The sequence below is a fragment of the Physella acuta genome, unplaced genomic scaffold (genome assembly GCF_028476545.2).
Source record: "Physella acuta isolate Inbredline_101_S28 unplaced genomic scaffold, ASM2847654v3 ptg000187l, whole genome shotgun sequence".
Taxonomy (NCBI): domain Eukaryota; kingdom Metazoa; phylum Mollusca; class Gastropoda; family Physidae; genus Physella; species Physella acuta.
In genome coordinates, this window is record NW_026731706.1 from 991,104 (window position 1) to 1,006,727 (window position 15,624).

Here is a 15,624-nt window from a genome sequence, read left to right on the forward strand (position 1 = left end):
TACAAATACACTTTGGTAGACAATGTATGTACAAGTGTGTCACCATACAGAGAAATAATGGCAAACAACTTATTAACAGATGTGTCAACATGATTAATTATCGTAGACTGAATGTACATGAACTTGTCAATTTGACATACATATATAAGAGTTTGTGTCACCATACAAAGAATGTGGTAAACAATGTACACAATGATGTTTGTCGACATGACTATTAAAATGAGGTAGAGAATTTATGTAGAAGAGTTTTCTCAACATGACAAAGCAAAGAATTGTTATCTTTAACATAATAAACTAAAATTGAGCAAACAGAGAAGAAATGTAGGTTAAGAATAAAATTAACTGCAATTATTTTTTTAATATTAAAAAAAGGAAAGAGAATATAGAACTTGGCAAAATAGAGTACAAATTTTGAAATTAAAAAAATTATTTTTTTACAAGAACTTAACATGAGAAAAATAAATGATGCTTTCTTAACATCACAAAGAGTTGTTTACTTTGTTAAAGAATACAATTAACAGCAATTTTTTTGTTTGTTTTTTTTATATATAGAAAAAAATGAATAGAGAAAGAACTTGGCAAAATTGAGTACAAAGTTTGAAAAAACTTTTTGTACAAGAACTTTTAAAATTAGAAAAACATGATGTTTTCTCAACATCACAAAGAATTGTTTACTTTGTTGAAGAATACAATTAACAGCAATTTTTTTTGTATGGTAAAAAATGAATAGAGAATAAAGAACTTTACTATAAAGAAATAGCGTACACATTTTGAAAAACAAATCAATTTATGTACATCGACTTGTCAACATCAGAAAGAAATGATGGTTGACATCGTATCAGATTTCATTAACATGACTAGTAAAATGAGGTAGAGAATTTATTTACAAGAGTTTTCTCAACATGACAGCACACATTAGCCACAGTGCACTGTGCAAGCTATGGCGCACAGCACATGCACAAGCCATAGCACATGCACAAGCCACAACAGCACATGCATAAGACAAAAGGCACACGCACAAGGCACAAGCCACAGCACACGCACAAGGCACAAGCCACGGCACATGCACAAGGCACAAGGCACAGCCCACACAAGGCACAAGGCACAGCATACACAAGCCACAGCACACACAAGACACAGCACAATTAAAAGAATGTTTAAAAAAGAATGTTTAAATAATTTTAAAATAAGGTATAAAATTTGCAAATTAAAAAAAAAATGACCAAAAAAAATTAGAAAAAATAAGGTCAAAAAAAAACTAAGGAAAAAATATGTAACCCTTTAAGTTATAAAATAGTTATTAAAAAAATATTTAAAAAATGATACAATAATTTATTAAATTATTAATTAATTATTAAATACATAAAATTTGAATATTAAAAAAACAAGATCTGGAAAAAGATTTTTAAAAGAAAGAAATCAATTTAAAAAATAAATAATCATTAACAAAAAAACAGCACAATGAACAGCCCTCTTGAAAACGAGTTCAGTTGACCACAGCACAGACAAGACACACCACAGACAAGACACAGCACAGACAAGACACAGCACATACAAGACACACCACAGACAAGACACACCACAGACAAGACACAGCACAGACAAGACACAACACAGCACAGACAAGACACAACACAGCACAGACAAGACACAACACAGCACAGACAAGACACAGCACAGACAAGACACAGCACAGACAAGACACAGCACAGACAAGACACAGCACAGACAAGACACAGCACAGACAAGACACAGCACAGACAAGACACAGCACAGACAAGACACAGCACAGACAAGACACAGCACAGACAAGACACAGCACAGACAAGACACAGCACAGACAAGACACAGCACAGACAAGACACAGCACAGACAAGACACAGCACAGACAAGACACAACACAGACAAGACACAACACAGCACAGACAAGACACAACACAGACAAGACACAACACAGACAAGACACAGCACAACACAGACAAGACACAGCACAGACAAGACACAGCACAGACAAGATACAGCACAGACAAGACACAGCACAGACAAGACACAGCACAGACAAGACACAGCACAAGAAAGAATTTGGCAAAATGGAGTACAAACTTTGAACAGCATTAGAAACAAATGATGTTTTCTCAACTTCACTAAGAATTGTTTACTTTGTTGAAGAATAAAATAATAGCATTTTTTTTTAGGTATACTGAATAGAGAATAAAAGAACTTGGCAAAATAGAGTACAAAGTTTGAAAAAAACATTTTGTACAAGAATTTGTCAACATGAGAAAAAAATTGATGTTTTCACAACATCACAATGAATTAATTTCTTTGTTAAATAAATTATTACTTTATTAAAGAATACATTAACAGCAATTTTTTTTTGTTTCTTTGTTTTGTTCTTTTGTTGTTTTTTTATGAAAAAGATCTCAGAATACAAAGTTTGAAAAAAGATTTTGTACAAGAACTTAACAAAAAAAATGATGTTTTCTCAATATGACATTGAATTGTGAAAAAACTTTTTGTACAAGAACTTGTGAAATTAGAAAAAAATTATGTTTTCACAACATCACAAAGAATTGATTACTTTGAAGAATAAATTAACTGCAATTTTTCATGAAAAAGAAAATGGATAGAGAATAATAAACTTGGCAAAATAGAGTACAAAGTTTGAAAACGATTCAATTTATGTACATGGACTTGTAACATCAGAAATTAATGATGGTTGAAATAGTATCAAATTTTGTCAACATGGTTAGTAAAATGAGGTAGAGATTTTATGTACAAGGGTTTTCTTAACATGTCAGCACATGCAAGCCACAGAGTGTGGCACAAGGCGCAGTGCACAGCATATTCCAGACACAGTTCATGCCACAGCATGCCACAAGGTTCAGCACATCATAAGGCACAGTACATCAAAAGGCACAGTACATCACAAGGCACAGCACATCACAAGGCACAGCACATCACAAGGCACAGCCCATCACAAGGCACAGCACATCACAAGGCACAGCACATCACAAGGCACAGCACATCACAAGGCACAGCACATCACAAGGCACAGTACATCAAAAGGCACAGCACATCACAAGGCACAGCACATCACAAGGCACAGCACATCACAAGGCACAGCACATCACAAGGCACAGCACATCACAAGGCACAGCACAGCACAAGGGTCAGCACATCACAAGGCACAGCACAGCACATGGCACAGCACACGGCACAGCACAGGGCACAGTACAAGGCACAGCACAGTACAAGGCACAGCACATCACAAGGGTCAGCACATCACAAGGTACAGCACAAGGTACAGCACAAGGCACAGCACAAGGCACAGCACAAGGCACAGCACAAGGCACAGCACACACTAGGCACAGCACAAGGCACAGCACACACAAGGCACAGCACAAGGCACAACACACACTAGGCACAGCACAAGGCACAACACACACAAGGCACAGCACACACAAGGCACAACACACCTTTTAAGTTATAAAATAGTTATTTAAAAAAAAAAGTTTAAATAATTTAGAATCATAGTAAAATAAAATATATAAAATTTGAATATTAAAAAAAAAGATGGAAAGTTTTTAAAAAAGAAAAAAATAAACACTAAAAATAATAGAATAAACATGATAATTAACACAAAAAAAACAAAAACAAAAAACAGCACAATGAACAGCCCTCTTGAAAATTAGTTCAGTTGACCCTGCAACCAGTTTTTTATGGAAACAGAAGAGGCATGAAGCTGCCCATACACTTGGAGGCAGAAGTTCAAATGGAGCTGGATGTTAGTAATGTAATGTACATGTCAACAGTGTGTAGGCCTACTATTAATTTTCAAAAAACTTTTTTTCAAATAAGTAACATTTTGAAGCATATCCCAATACTATAAAATTAAATTTTATTTAAACCTATCAAAATAAATCATTTTTCCACATGAAAATTTCTACTGTTTACTTTTCATTTTTTAAAACACTTATCTAAAATGCAAATCAAAATTTCTGAGATTTCTAAGCTTTAGACTCCTAATGACTTTGATCAGAATATATTTTTACATGGGGGGAGGTCCTACTTAACATTTCTTTTAACTGACATTAGGAAATTTAGAAAATATTTTTCTTATGCATCAACCAAATTGGTAATTAAGAGTTAATGAAATGTGTTTTCTCATACTATTTAGCCCACCGCATGCTCCACAACTTCAGTAACTGTCCCTGTGTGATCCTTGCAAGCAACACAAGGATCTATAGTTGAGGGCAGAACTGAATCAGTTGCAGAGAATTCTAACTTATATGATGAAGGTGTTTGCATCTCAGTGCCCCATTTCATAAACACTCAACACCTCCACTCAAATAGTGGACAGAGGTCTCTACCACTGATTCAGTGATTCTTTTTCAACCTCAGATAAATGTACTGCATTCAAAAACCAGACACAAACAAGTTAATCTGTCATGGAGAGACTACTAAGTTTCCAATTAATTAAGACACACCAAAGACATTAACTACCCTCCAAATGTTAGAAGAGAGTGTGAAACAAATCACCAAGCAAACACAAAGTAAACTTCAAACCCAACAAAAAAAGTCAAAAACTTTTAAAGGAAGCTCCAACAACACCAAGGGGAAACTACGGGGCTTAAGTTATGGAAATTACTTAAATAAATATATTTCATTCATTATTGACTGACATTAAGTACATTGGTATTCCTAGAACTATATTGATCTTAAAGTTTTATAACAATTGAAGTTAGTATCTAAACGATATTAGCACTTCACTATGTGCTTAACAGCCAGGACAGTACTGGTTATTCCACCAGGCCACCAACTTAAGGGTATAGTAATTAGTATACAGGAACTTAAAAAATCTTGTACAAGGAAAAATTTCAAGAAATTGTACAAAAACATACATTTTGCTACAAAAATGATAATGATATTAAAGATTAACAGATATATGGCAGACAATTTTATGTAGGATAGTTGTCAACAAGAAAAAGAAATCCAGTGTTTGATTACTGAAATACGAATGCATTCTTAGATGTGCAAAATAACATGGCAAATAAAGGAGCAGTTGAAAAACAAGAATCAACATAGCAAGATTTTAAAAATTTCAAATAAAGGAGCAGTTGTAAAACAAGAATCAGCTAAGCAAGATTTAAAAAAAATTTCAAGTTAGAATTAGTACCAAAAATAAGAAGTGGAGAATCATAGAAGAATAAAGAAAATTGGACTGAGATTCCATCAAATGAGTTATGGCACTTGTGTGCTCCCTTACAGTTGTTGCGAATGTTTATCCAAAGATGGAAGGGAATCATTGAAGGGTAGATTTTGTTAGAAGCTACTTTAACTGGGAGTTAAAGCATGAATAAAATAATGGCTAGAAAAGTTATTTTTAATATTATCTGTTATGTTGAAATATGCAGCATTTTAAATTTTCTTAACCCTTGTTGTAGACTAGCCTGACTATTGCAATCAGAATGTAGTCTAGAGTTATCAAATACTGACCATTGCAAGGTGATGTTTTCTCCAGGGTTCCAATGAAAAGCTTAACCAATGAAAGTATTATTAATCTAAGGTCAATCTATCAGCCTGATAACAGAATGTGATAGCTCTGACTATTTAATTGCAGAATGTAATACACTGTCTGGGTACAGAATGTGATAGTCACCCTGACATCGAGAAAACTTTTTACTGATTCTGACATATTTATTTGCATATTCTTTACATGATTGTTAAGAAAAATATAATGCACATTCTTAAAGAAAATGCACAACAGATAATACTAAAATAAAATTCTGCCACCCTAAGTAATGGTTTTAGTATTTTTTTAGTGCTGCACTAGACAAAGGAAAGACAATTGGGTAAGTTATTTTGCAAGATGAAAATGCTCTTTGCAATCCAAGTGTTTAAAAAAGTGTTGGACAAAATGGTTTCACATTACAGAGGTTGCTGTAGGATAAAAGGTAGTGAATAATTGAATTGGAGAAGTAGCAAGCAGATGTAAATGCTAGAAAGCAAATCCATGATAGTTTTGTAATAAAGAAATAAATGAAAAGAAAATACAGCTCATAAAGTTTGGTCATAAGTGGGGCCTGCTGGAGAGAATTGGCCAGGAGAGAAATATAGCTGTTGGATCATACTCCACAAAGAGAGAGTGTTGAATATAGCTGTTGGATCATACTCAGCAAGGAGAGAATGTTGAATATAGCTGTTGGATCATACTCAGCAAGGAGAGAATGTTGAATATAGCTGTTGGATCATACTCTGCAAGGAGAGAATGTTGAATATAGCTTTTGGATCATACTCCGCAAGGAGAGAATGTTGAATATAGCTGTTGGATCATACTCCACAAGGAGAGAATGTTGAATATAGCTGTTGGATCATACTCCACAAGGAGAGAATGTTGAATATAGATGTTGGATCATACTCCGCAAGGAGAGAATGTTGAATATAGATGTTGGATCATACTCTGCAAGCAGAGAATTGACCAGGACAGAAAAGTGGCTGGTGGATTATATTCCACAAGATGGAAATGTTTATTACAGCTGGTGGATTATACTAAAAGAATTTTCATTAAAGGTGGTGGATCATACTCTACCATGGTTAAGAAAGAGAAACTGACAAAACTTGACAATAGCATATCAACCATTAAACCTTCACCCTACCATGATTAGAAGATCAAGAGAAACTAATTTAAATCTATAATTAAACTTGCATTCTCACATGAAAGACACAACTTTGCCTATAATCTTTAAAAAGTTAATGCAAGTTGGCCACCTTGCATAAACATTTTAAGAAAAAATGACAAATTGTAGCCTCACACGCTTAGCAATTTTAAAAACTGACAGGTAAGGGGAAACAATCCAGATTACATTTTGCTGGAACAATTATCAATACTTGTTCTATTTTTAGAAAAAATACAATACTACAGGTTTGGGAACTGCTGATACAATGACAAAGATTAGATTGTAAATGCAATACTACAGGTTTGAGAACTGCTGATACAATGACAAAAATTACATTGTGAACACAATGCTACAGGTTTGAGAACTGTAAAAGATTCACACAACTATGTATTTTTATACATACTATATAGATCTATTATTTCAATTTTTTTAAAAATCTGAGCTTAAGAAATATTGTCATAAAACTGGTGCATGATTAGGCCCTACAACAATATACATACTTTATAGATCTATTATTTCAATAATTTAAAAAACCTGAGCTTAAGAAAAAATTGTCATAAAACAGGTACATGATTAGGCCCTACAATAAATCAAATTTGTGAACATAAATATCTATCAGGGGCAATTCGCTCATTGAAAGCAGTTTGGTGATTGGTTGACAGGGGCAATTTGCCAATTAGCTCATTGAAAGCAGTTTGGTGATTGGTTGAACTGACACTCAGCATACAAAAAGAAAGGCTGAATATTTCCCCCATTTAAAGGTGTGCTGGAGCTATTTAAACTAAAGCTTATAAAAGTATAAATTGACTAGGACTGAAGTCATTGTCAACTAAACTAAAAGCCGTGTTGGAATCGTGTACTTTGTCATAGATTATATCGCATTAACATGCGTGTAAATTAATCTATCATAGCTCAGAGCTGTAAAAGCTAACTATTTTTAAATGAGTAGGCCCACACACTATAAGACACATTACATTACCTTACATTCAGCCCATTGGTACCTCCACATCCAAGCAATATGGATCCACCTCCATATCCTCTTCATGTCTGGGGTTCCAGATATCTCCATAAAAAACTGGTTGTGGGTAAAGGCTTGGGGTGTATGTGATGTGTACTTGGTAGTTTATGAAGCATTTGATATATGTGTCTATGTGGATCATTTTCACGAGGGCCTTCAACATTAAGACAAAGAAGCAACAATAACAACCAATACCAACAAGAACTTCAAAAAGAAACCACAGTACAAACATGCAAAAAGAAACAACTGAAAACATGATGAGAATCACGTCACCCAACAAACACGGGCAAGCACAAACACGGGCAAGCACAAACACGGGCAAGCACAAACACGGGCAAGCACAAACACGGGCAAGCACAAACACGGGCAAGCACAAACACGGGCAAGCACAAACACGGGCAAGCACAAACACGGGCAAGCACAAACACGGGCAAGCACAGCACAAACACGGGCAAGCACAGCACAAACACGGGTGTGCACAAACACAATCAGGCGAGTACACAAACACAGGCAAAAAAACGGCAAAAACAAAAACAGGCAAAAACGAAAAACGGGTAAAAAACGAAAAACTGGCAAAAACGAAAAACGGGCTAAAACAAAAAAGCACAAAAAAAACACGGGCAAAATACAAAAACGGGCAAAAACGAAAACGGCCGAAAACAAAAACTTGCAAAACAAAAAAGGTAAATGTGGGATAAGCAAAACTGGCTGGTATGCTAAAATTAGCAGGAATTAGAACATATTTGATCCTTTCCCTACGATCTACACTGTATTTAAAGCTTACTGAAAAATGAGATGGAAAAAGAAATTAATTGAAAAAGACTTCAAAGATCAGAACTATGAAAGATAAACTAAAGCAACACGCTAGCCAAAACACATGCACCCAGGAAAAATGGTGAAGACGGAATGAACGATAAATCTGGTTGCAGATATTAAGATGTTGATGTTTACCACTTGCTGAATAGTTTTCAGTGATATTTTCATTCGACAGAACACCTAGGCGTACACATGTCAATGTGTGATGTGTTGTTGATAACAAACTCAGTTCAACAAATGTTATTGTCCATCCCAACTACCCCGTACACACACACACAACTTATTTTTTCAGGTATAAAGTCCGCACTAAACATTTTATCCCCACCCCCACCTTTCAACTCATCTGGACAGGATTTTTTTTTTCGCGTCTCAGCTGTTGGCCTCTACTATTATTAATGTAGGTTATGTTTATTTGTTTCGGAAATATCTTTTTAAATGTTAGTTATGTAAGCCCTAATATAAAAATCGGTTCCCAGAAAGAAGCGCAACGGAAAAAAGCGCAACGGAAAAAAGCGCAAAATAAATTATCGCCTGTATCGTGGTTAGGGGAATGCACATGGTAGTGGTACGCTTTAAATGGTAGTAGATCACGTGATCAAACACGACACTCTTACAGCAGCCCTAACAGTCATGTATAAATGTGTCATCTAGTCGATATAGGTATTTGTGCTAAATTTCTCTTTTGCACATTTTTCGTTGTTTTTTCTGGTTGCGCATTTTTCTGTTTGCGCTTTTTTCCGTTTGCGCTTTTTTCTGTGTGCGCTTTTTTCTGTTTGCGCTTTTTTCCGTTTGCGCTTTTTTCTGTTTGCGCTTTTTTCTGTGTGCGCTTTTTTCCGTTTGCGCTTTTTTTCCGTTTGCGCTTTTTTCTGTGTGCGCTTTTTTCTGTTTGCGCTTTTTTCCGTTTGCGCTTTTTTCCGTTTGCGCTTTTTTCTGTTTGCGCTTTTTTCCGTTTGCGCTTTTTTCTGTGTGCGCTTTTTTCTCTTTGCGCTTTTTTCCGTGTGCGCTTTTTTCTCTTTGCGCTTTTTTCCGTGTGCGCTTATTTCTTTTGCGCTTTTTGTTTTGCGCTTTTTTCCGTTGCGCTTTTTTCCGTTGCGGTTCTTTCCGGCCACCATAAAAATCATGCCCTACCACTACCCGCGTTGGGATTTTTCCACTTCTCTTAAAAGACTATTTAATTCATTAATCATTTAATTAAGTGAAATTATTATTTTTCTGGATATATTTTGCTTATTTTTGCCTTGGTGTCACCCCCCTAAATGGTGTCACCTGGTGCGGTCCTCACCCCCCCCCCCCCCCCCGCTACGCCACTGATTGTAAATACTCATTTGTAATTAAATACTCTAAGATTTTTATTTTTAGTGTATTTACTTTGTGCATTATCATTTATTGGTCTGCTACATTAAATTTTCAACACCGTGCAACTTTGTTTGATTCCCCATATTTTTACAAGCTTTTATTTAACTCACTTCCTCTGTCGACAGTCTGTCGTCAGTCTGTCTAGACGGAAACGCAGGAGTGAAAATTCGGACAGTTCTACTTGACCGATACGATTCACAGTAGGCACGTGGGTCAAGACATGAAGACAATGCAATCTGAAACTAAATTTGACTTAATTGGATGCCTAATTAATTTTTTATTAATTAATTAAAATTTGGACCGAATCAATAGGCATGTCTATGCCGACCGCACCACACGCGTCATCACGTTCCATAGCTGCGCCATCAAGTTCAGTAGGCGCGCCATCACGTTCAATAGGCGCAATGGTTTTTAGTCATGTAACTCTATTGTGAATAAAACATGTAAAGTACTGAAAAAAATTCATAAAAAACGTTTTAATAACAAGCTTTTATGTACTTATGCACTAAAAAGTAGAAAATAAATTATACACTACTATTTAAATTACTATAAAGAAAAGCGTGGGTCTCTTCTCAAATATTAGTAAAGGTATCCAATAGGTAGTAAAGTACTAAAGTGACCCACGCTTTTCTTTATAGTAATTTAAATAGTAGTGTATAATTTATTTTCTACTTTTTAGTGCATAAGTACATAAAAGCTTGTTATTAAAACGTTTTTTATGAATTTTTTTATTTATTTTTTTATTTTTTTCTGTTTGGTTTGTGGGCTAAATATCCGCTTTTGCATTATTCAAATGTAGAATATGATTAATGCGAAAACAATTCTATTTTAAAACAAGGTCATGTGGTATAAACAAAATGGAGATCATCTACTAACCTTTGTTTCATAACTACAGTTACGACAGAGTGTAAAAAATTAACCTAATAATTTAATACAGGTCTAGAATCTATTCATTATTACAGCCTAGTGACACAAGAAATTCATTTAGAATGAATCGATCATGTGTATTACTTAGTAAAACTAAAGGACTTTACAATAAAAGTGCCAAACCTATCAACGCAATACTAGAAAAAAATAAAGGCCAAAATCGGCAAAATGCAGTGGGCTGTTCCTACACCAACTTAGCATCTGCAGCAGAAAGAAACTCACTAATGCAACAGATTCATCATTGTCAAACTAAAAGAAAACATAAAGATCTTGAACTTGTTATTAGTTCATATGCATTTCGCCTATGTGTTCGAAATCATCATTCATGTTCCAAAGAACATAGAAACTGTTGGAACTGTGGGCGGGATACCAGCCCAGAGACTGAATTATTTTTCTGTGATTGTGGCATGGTGCAGAAACCAGCTAATGATCTTACATATTTTGACTTGATGCAACTTCCAGCAGGATTTGATATAGACCTCAAACTACTCTCAGAAGTATACAAAGAAACTCAGAAAAAACTCCATCCAGACAAATTTTCAAACAAGTCTGAGGTTGGCAAGAACATTTTTTTTTTATTATTAAGCCTAAAAAAAATTTAAATGTAACTTTACAAGTTAGATATACTATTACTAGCAAATGAGAGAATGTCTTAATGTTAAAATGTTTTTAAAATTTGCAGTGAAAAAGCTTTTTGTGCAAGTTTTTTTTTTTTTTTTGAAGTGGCATTAGGACCCGGGTCCCTATAGCGATGGCTGCTATTCGGACCCTGCATAAGTTTGTTAAACTAACACTTTTTTTCTTTTTCACCTAACCCCCGCTCCCCCATATACCACGCCCACAACCCCACCCCTATACAGTGTCCAAGCGTCCTTTGTCATGCGCCTTTTCTTTTGGATATCGTGCCATTTAGACAAGATGTGTTTTAACTGTCTAGCTAAGTCCAAAATTGTGTTACTGTTTGTCTAATCTGTAACCGCACTGTTGTGTGCTACGAAGACCTTGGGTCAAAACTTCCACATTATTTGAAACTGTCTTTAACTTGAGAGGTAACTAACACTATCTTCTGTTTTATTACTAATTTAAATGGTTAGGAGCCTGACAGTGGTGAGGTGAGGGATATGCTACATCAACTTTGCTCCAGGTGGAGCTTTTGTAACTCACAACATCTTTCCATGCTTTTCTGTCCTTTGATATTTTTCCATTTCTTACCAACTCTTTCCAAGAATTTTTTAACTTTTCGTTTGGTAATACTTTTTGCTGGTTTCATCAATGAATGGCTTTTCCATCTTCACCTATCTGTATAACATCTTGCTGCACCAGGACTTGTCCTTTCCGGTAAAGCTGTGTTAGGTACTTTTTCAAGCCACTTTAAATTAAATATTTCCTGTAAACAGCTATTTATAAAAGATTTTAGTTTGTTCCACACCCCTTTTGTTGTCAACCAGTTTTCCGCACCATACAAAAAAAGTTATAACTACCAGGTCAAATAAGTCTACTTAGTAGGTCTATTTTATTATAATTTCCTTCATTTTATGCATTCACTTTATATATTTTTAGGAAGAATGCAAATTTGCAGTGGAGCAGTCATCTCTCCTAAACAAGGCTTACAACACTTTGCAAAAGCCACTTTCTAGGGCACTTTATTTACTTGAGCTGAAGGGACTAACCATTGAAGAAGACTTAAATTTTGATGATCCTGAATTTCTGATGGAGATTTTAAGTATAAATGAACAGATAAGCAGTGCTGAATGTTCGGAAGATCTGAATAAATTGGAGGCTGGTACTAATAAAACCATTGATGAGATATCTAAAAAACTGTCACAACTGTTTAAAGCAAATAATTATGAAGGTGCAAAATTTGCCACTATTCGTTTAAGGTACTACACAACGATCCAGGAGAGAATTGCTGAGCTTAAAAGAAGTAAATTAGGCTAATTATTTGGATTTTTCCTTCACAGTCATATCCTCAGAAAATGTGTTTCAAATAATAATTTGCTTCAACTCATAATGTTCATCCTTCGATAGTGATATTTAACAGCCATTTTTAGATATCCTTTTGTTCTTTCTTCTAGTTCTATTCTCCTCATTTTCATATTTTTTTGTGTCCAGTAAATAGGCATCAGTTGGACAAAATTAAACATTTTAAAAAGTAAGCTTATTTCAGGGTTGCCCATAAATGAAGTTTCACTTATTATATGTGTTGGTTGGAAAGGGGAGGGGTGTTTAAAGAAATTTTTAAACTAAATTTTTATTGTTATTTTTAAAATATATAAATACTTTTGTACATTATACACTGATCCATGCTGCTAATATTGATATGCTCATATTTAGGTATTATTTGCAAAGACAGGGGGTGGGGGGTTGACAGTTACCATAATGTTAAGAATAAAAATCAGCAAAAATAATTGACATCATTTATGTACAACCCTGACAATCATACAACAAATTTCATAGTAGTTACTTTCACTTACAGAATAAAGTGATAATTACTACGTATAGATTAGTACACAGCATCTGATACTTGATAAGTTGTTTCTTGGTAATAAATCCCTGCTTTTGATTTCCACTTAAGTGTGTTGACAGTCTGGAATAAAATCCTTAGTTGTTCTTTCATTCACTTAAACCAAAGCTACTGGTAATGAAAATATTCAATTCTTCTGCTCTTATGTTTTTTGGTCAATCATTTGTCAATAAAATTATTTCATTCTTTAAAAAGATAATCCAATTTTACTGTTTTTACAATGTCATTAAAAGTAGTAATTAAACATGGCGTGTTAAGGTATTTTTTTAAAGAATGTAATTATTCTAGTCTGCATTTGTTTAAATAAATACCATGCATCAATAAGCAGTTGTGTGATTTTTACTCCAAGTTTAATTAAATGCATTACCTGTGTGATGTAAAAAGCTTGCAATTGATTGTTTACATTGATTTTTTAACAATACATACTAAATCACTTGTGCAGATCAAAGATATATTTATTTATCTAACAGTCATAACCATTTTATGTAATGGAGTTAATAAACTTTTTATTTGTAGTTTTTTTTTTTACTGAATTTTGTTTTTTAAACCCTTGATGTATTTGAAAGTAAAATACAGGAGTACCGACTTCTGTGGTATGCTACTATGAGGGATGTGAGTGGGGGAAAAAATAACATACTGAAAAAGGTGTTTTTTTTGTCAGACGTACAGTTCTTTTTTTAGGTGGAGCTGGGACTATGATAGTATTTGATAAGGAACTGGCCTTTTTAATACAGTGCATTGGAAGTGCTGTGAATGATCTTGAAATAGTGTATTTTTAAATCCTGGTGTGGCTATTAAAATAAATATGGTTATAGAAATGTGACAGATTTTTTACGGACTTTACTTAAGATGGAGTGTATTGTTTTTTATTTTGGGTAACTAAACACAACTTTTGAAAAAAAACAATTTGGTTGATTACATTTTTAAAACAAAAAATGTAAAAACAAATGGCTGATCTAGGTCATGAGGATTTTAAAAAAATCTATTTAAAAATTATACCTGCAAAGTTTTGAGCACAAATTACAATGAGCTTTTTACGAAGTGGTTTCGAAAGATCAATCACAGAGTTCCTGCACAGCCAACTTGTCTTATAAAACTTATAAAGCCTCATGAAAATAAATAGTAATGTAGCCTTAAACTCAAAAAATTATTTTCAAGTTCTCTGGATTTGCAACTTTTAAAAATATTCTAAAAATATTAAATGAGACTAGAATGTGTCATTTGTAGTCATTGTTGGTTAAATCAGTCCGTGAGAGGAAATTTTGATGCTGACCAGCGATTCAATATAGCCTAGCAATCTTCTAATGCATCTCTTATCAAACATGTTTTATTGTTTGTTATAGTCACCTGAGATGAAAAGAAGCTTTTAGAAAAGTATATTAAAACTAAAGTAAGAGACAAAACAAAACAAAGGTTGGCATTACATACAATTTTAATAATCAGACATTCAATTATTTCAACAGTCAAAAAATACATGTCAGAAAAAATATACCATGCATCACCATAAATATGAAATAATGTTTTCAAATGCATACATCTTTTTTTCTTAACAAATATATTGAGAACCAGTTAAAGAACACATGAAACAGGAGAAATAGTTCTAAGAAAATCGGCTCCGATAAGAATATTTTTTTTTTATAACACAAGATGTTAATTGCTCCATCAAGTATACAGATGGGGCAACAATGCAGATTTCAATTGCCAGTTATTTTCTCCAAATGCTGTTCAACATTGATTTAGCTTATGAGTAATGGAGTAGTGATGAATTGTGTCTGTGTGTATATATACATATATATAATGTTATATATATATGTATATACATATATTTATATACAAAATGATAATAGTTTCACTGGCATATACAGATTTATAATTTTTCTCCTTGGATGTAATAAAACAGTAATAAAGGTCTCACCACAGAAATGGAGGCCAATATTTCCCTGACAAACAAAAAAAAAACTTTAGATAAGAAAAATTCCTCAAGTCTGATATTTGCTTCATAGGATCTTACAAAACCTAAAAATATGTTTAAATAAATGAAATCCCTCTTACATTTACTGATTTTGTCTTTCATAGTACACATGACATGGTGATAAATACAACCCATTTCACGAACAGGATAATTTAGCTTCAATAAATGCTAAAATAAAAGACATTGTTCTTGCAATAGATTTTCTGCAAATTACTTTAAGAATTTAAATAATTTAAGCATTAACAAATTATTAAATTCTAAGCAGTATCTTGTAACCTTATTGTTTAAAAAGAAGTCAACTGATTATCACTTTAATTTTTTATTTTTTTTT

At 33.7% G+C, this 15,624-nt stretch overlaps 3 protein-coding genes across 3 annotated transcripts; all 3 read left to right on the top strand.

The window, feature by feature from the left end:
• Positions 1-940: 940 nt before the first annotated feature.
• Positions 941-2,108, top strand: LOC131936809 (transcription initiation factor TFIID subunit 1-like). The gene is made up of 2 exons (XM_059293887.1): positions 941-1,102; positions 1,491-2,108. The coding sequence occupies exons 1-2, from the start codon at positions 941-943 to the stop codon at positions 2,106-2,108; spliced, it is 780 nt and encodes a 259-aa protein (XP_059149870.1).
• Positions 2,109-2,794: 686 nt separating this feature from the next.
• Positions 2,795-3,424, top strand: LOC131936810 (histidine-rich glycoprotein-like). Its single transcript, XM_059293888.1, has one exon. The coding sequence runs from the start codon at positions 2,795-2,797 to the stop codon at positions 3,422-3,424; it is 630 nt and encodes a 209-aa protein (XP_059149871.1).
• A 7,309-nt stretch (positions 3,425-10,733) lies between these two features.
• Positions 10,734-13,842, top strand: LOC131936815 (iron-sulfur cluster co-chaperone protein HscB-like). The gene is made up of 2 exons (XM_059293893.1): positions 10,734-11,351; positions 12,358-13,842. Exons 1-2 carry the CDS (start codon positions 10,860-10,862, stop codon positions 12,733-12,735), a joined length of 870 nt encoding a protein of 289 aa, XP_059149876.1. The 5' UTR covers positions 10,734-10,859; the 3' UTR covers positions 12,736-13,842.
• The last annotated feature ends 1,782 nt before the right edge of the window (positions 13,843-15,624 follow it).

Excerpts from the sequence above, each read along its gene's own strand:
- LOC131936809 (XM_059293887.1), top strand. The coding sequence starts at position 941 with ATGGCGCACAGCACATGCACAAGCCATAGCACATGCACAAGCCACAAC. Across the intron at positions 1,103-1,490 it reads CAGCCCACACAAGGCACAAG|TTGACCACAGCACAGACAAG; the intron begins GCACAGCATACA and ends AAACGAGTTCAG.
- LOC131936810 (XM_059293888.1), top strand. The coding sequence starts at position 2,795 with ATGTCAGCACATGCAAGCCACAGAGTGTGGCACAAGGCGCAGTGCACA.
- LOC131936815 (XM_059293893.1), top strand. The coding sequence starts at position 10,860 with ATGAATCGATCATGTGTATTACTTAGTAAAACTAAAGGACTTTACAAT. Across the intron at positions 11,352-12,357 it reads AATTTTCAAACAAGTCTGAG|GAAGAATGCAAATTTGCAGT; the intron begins GTTGGCAAGAAC and ends ATATATTTTTAG.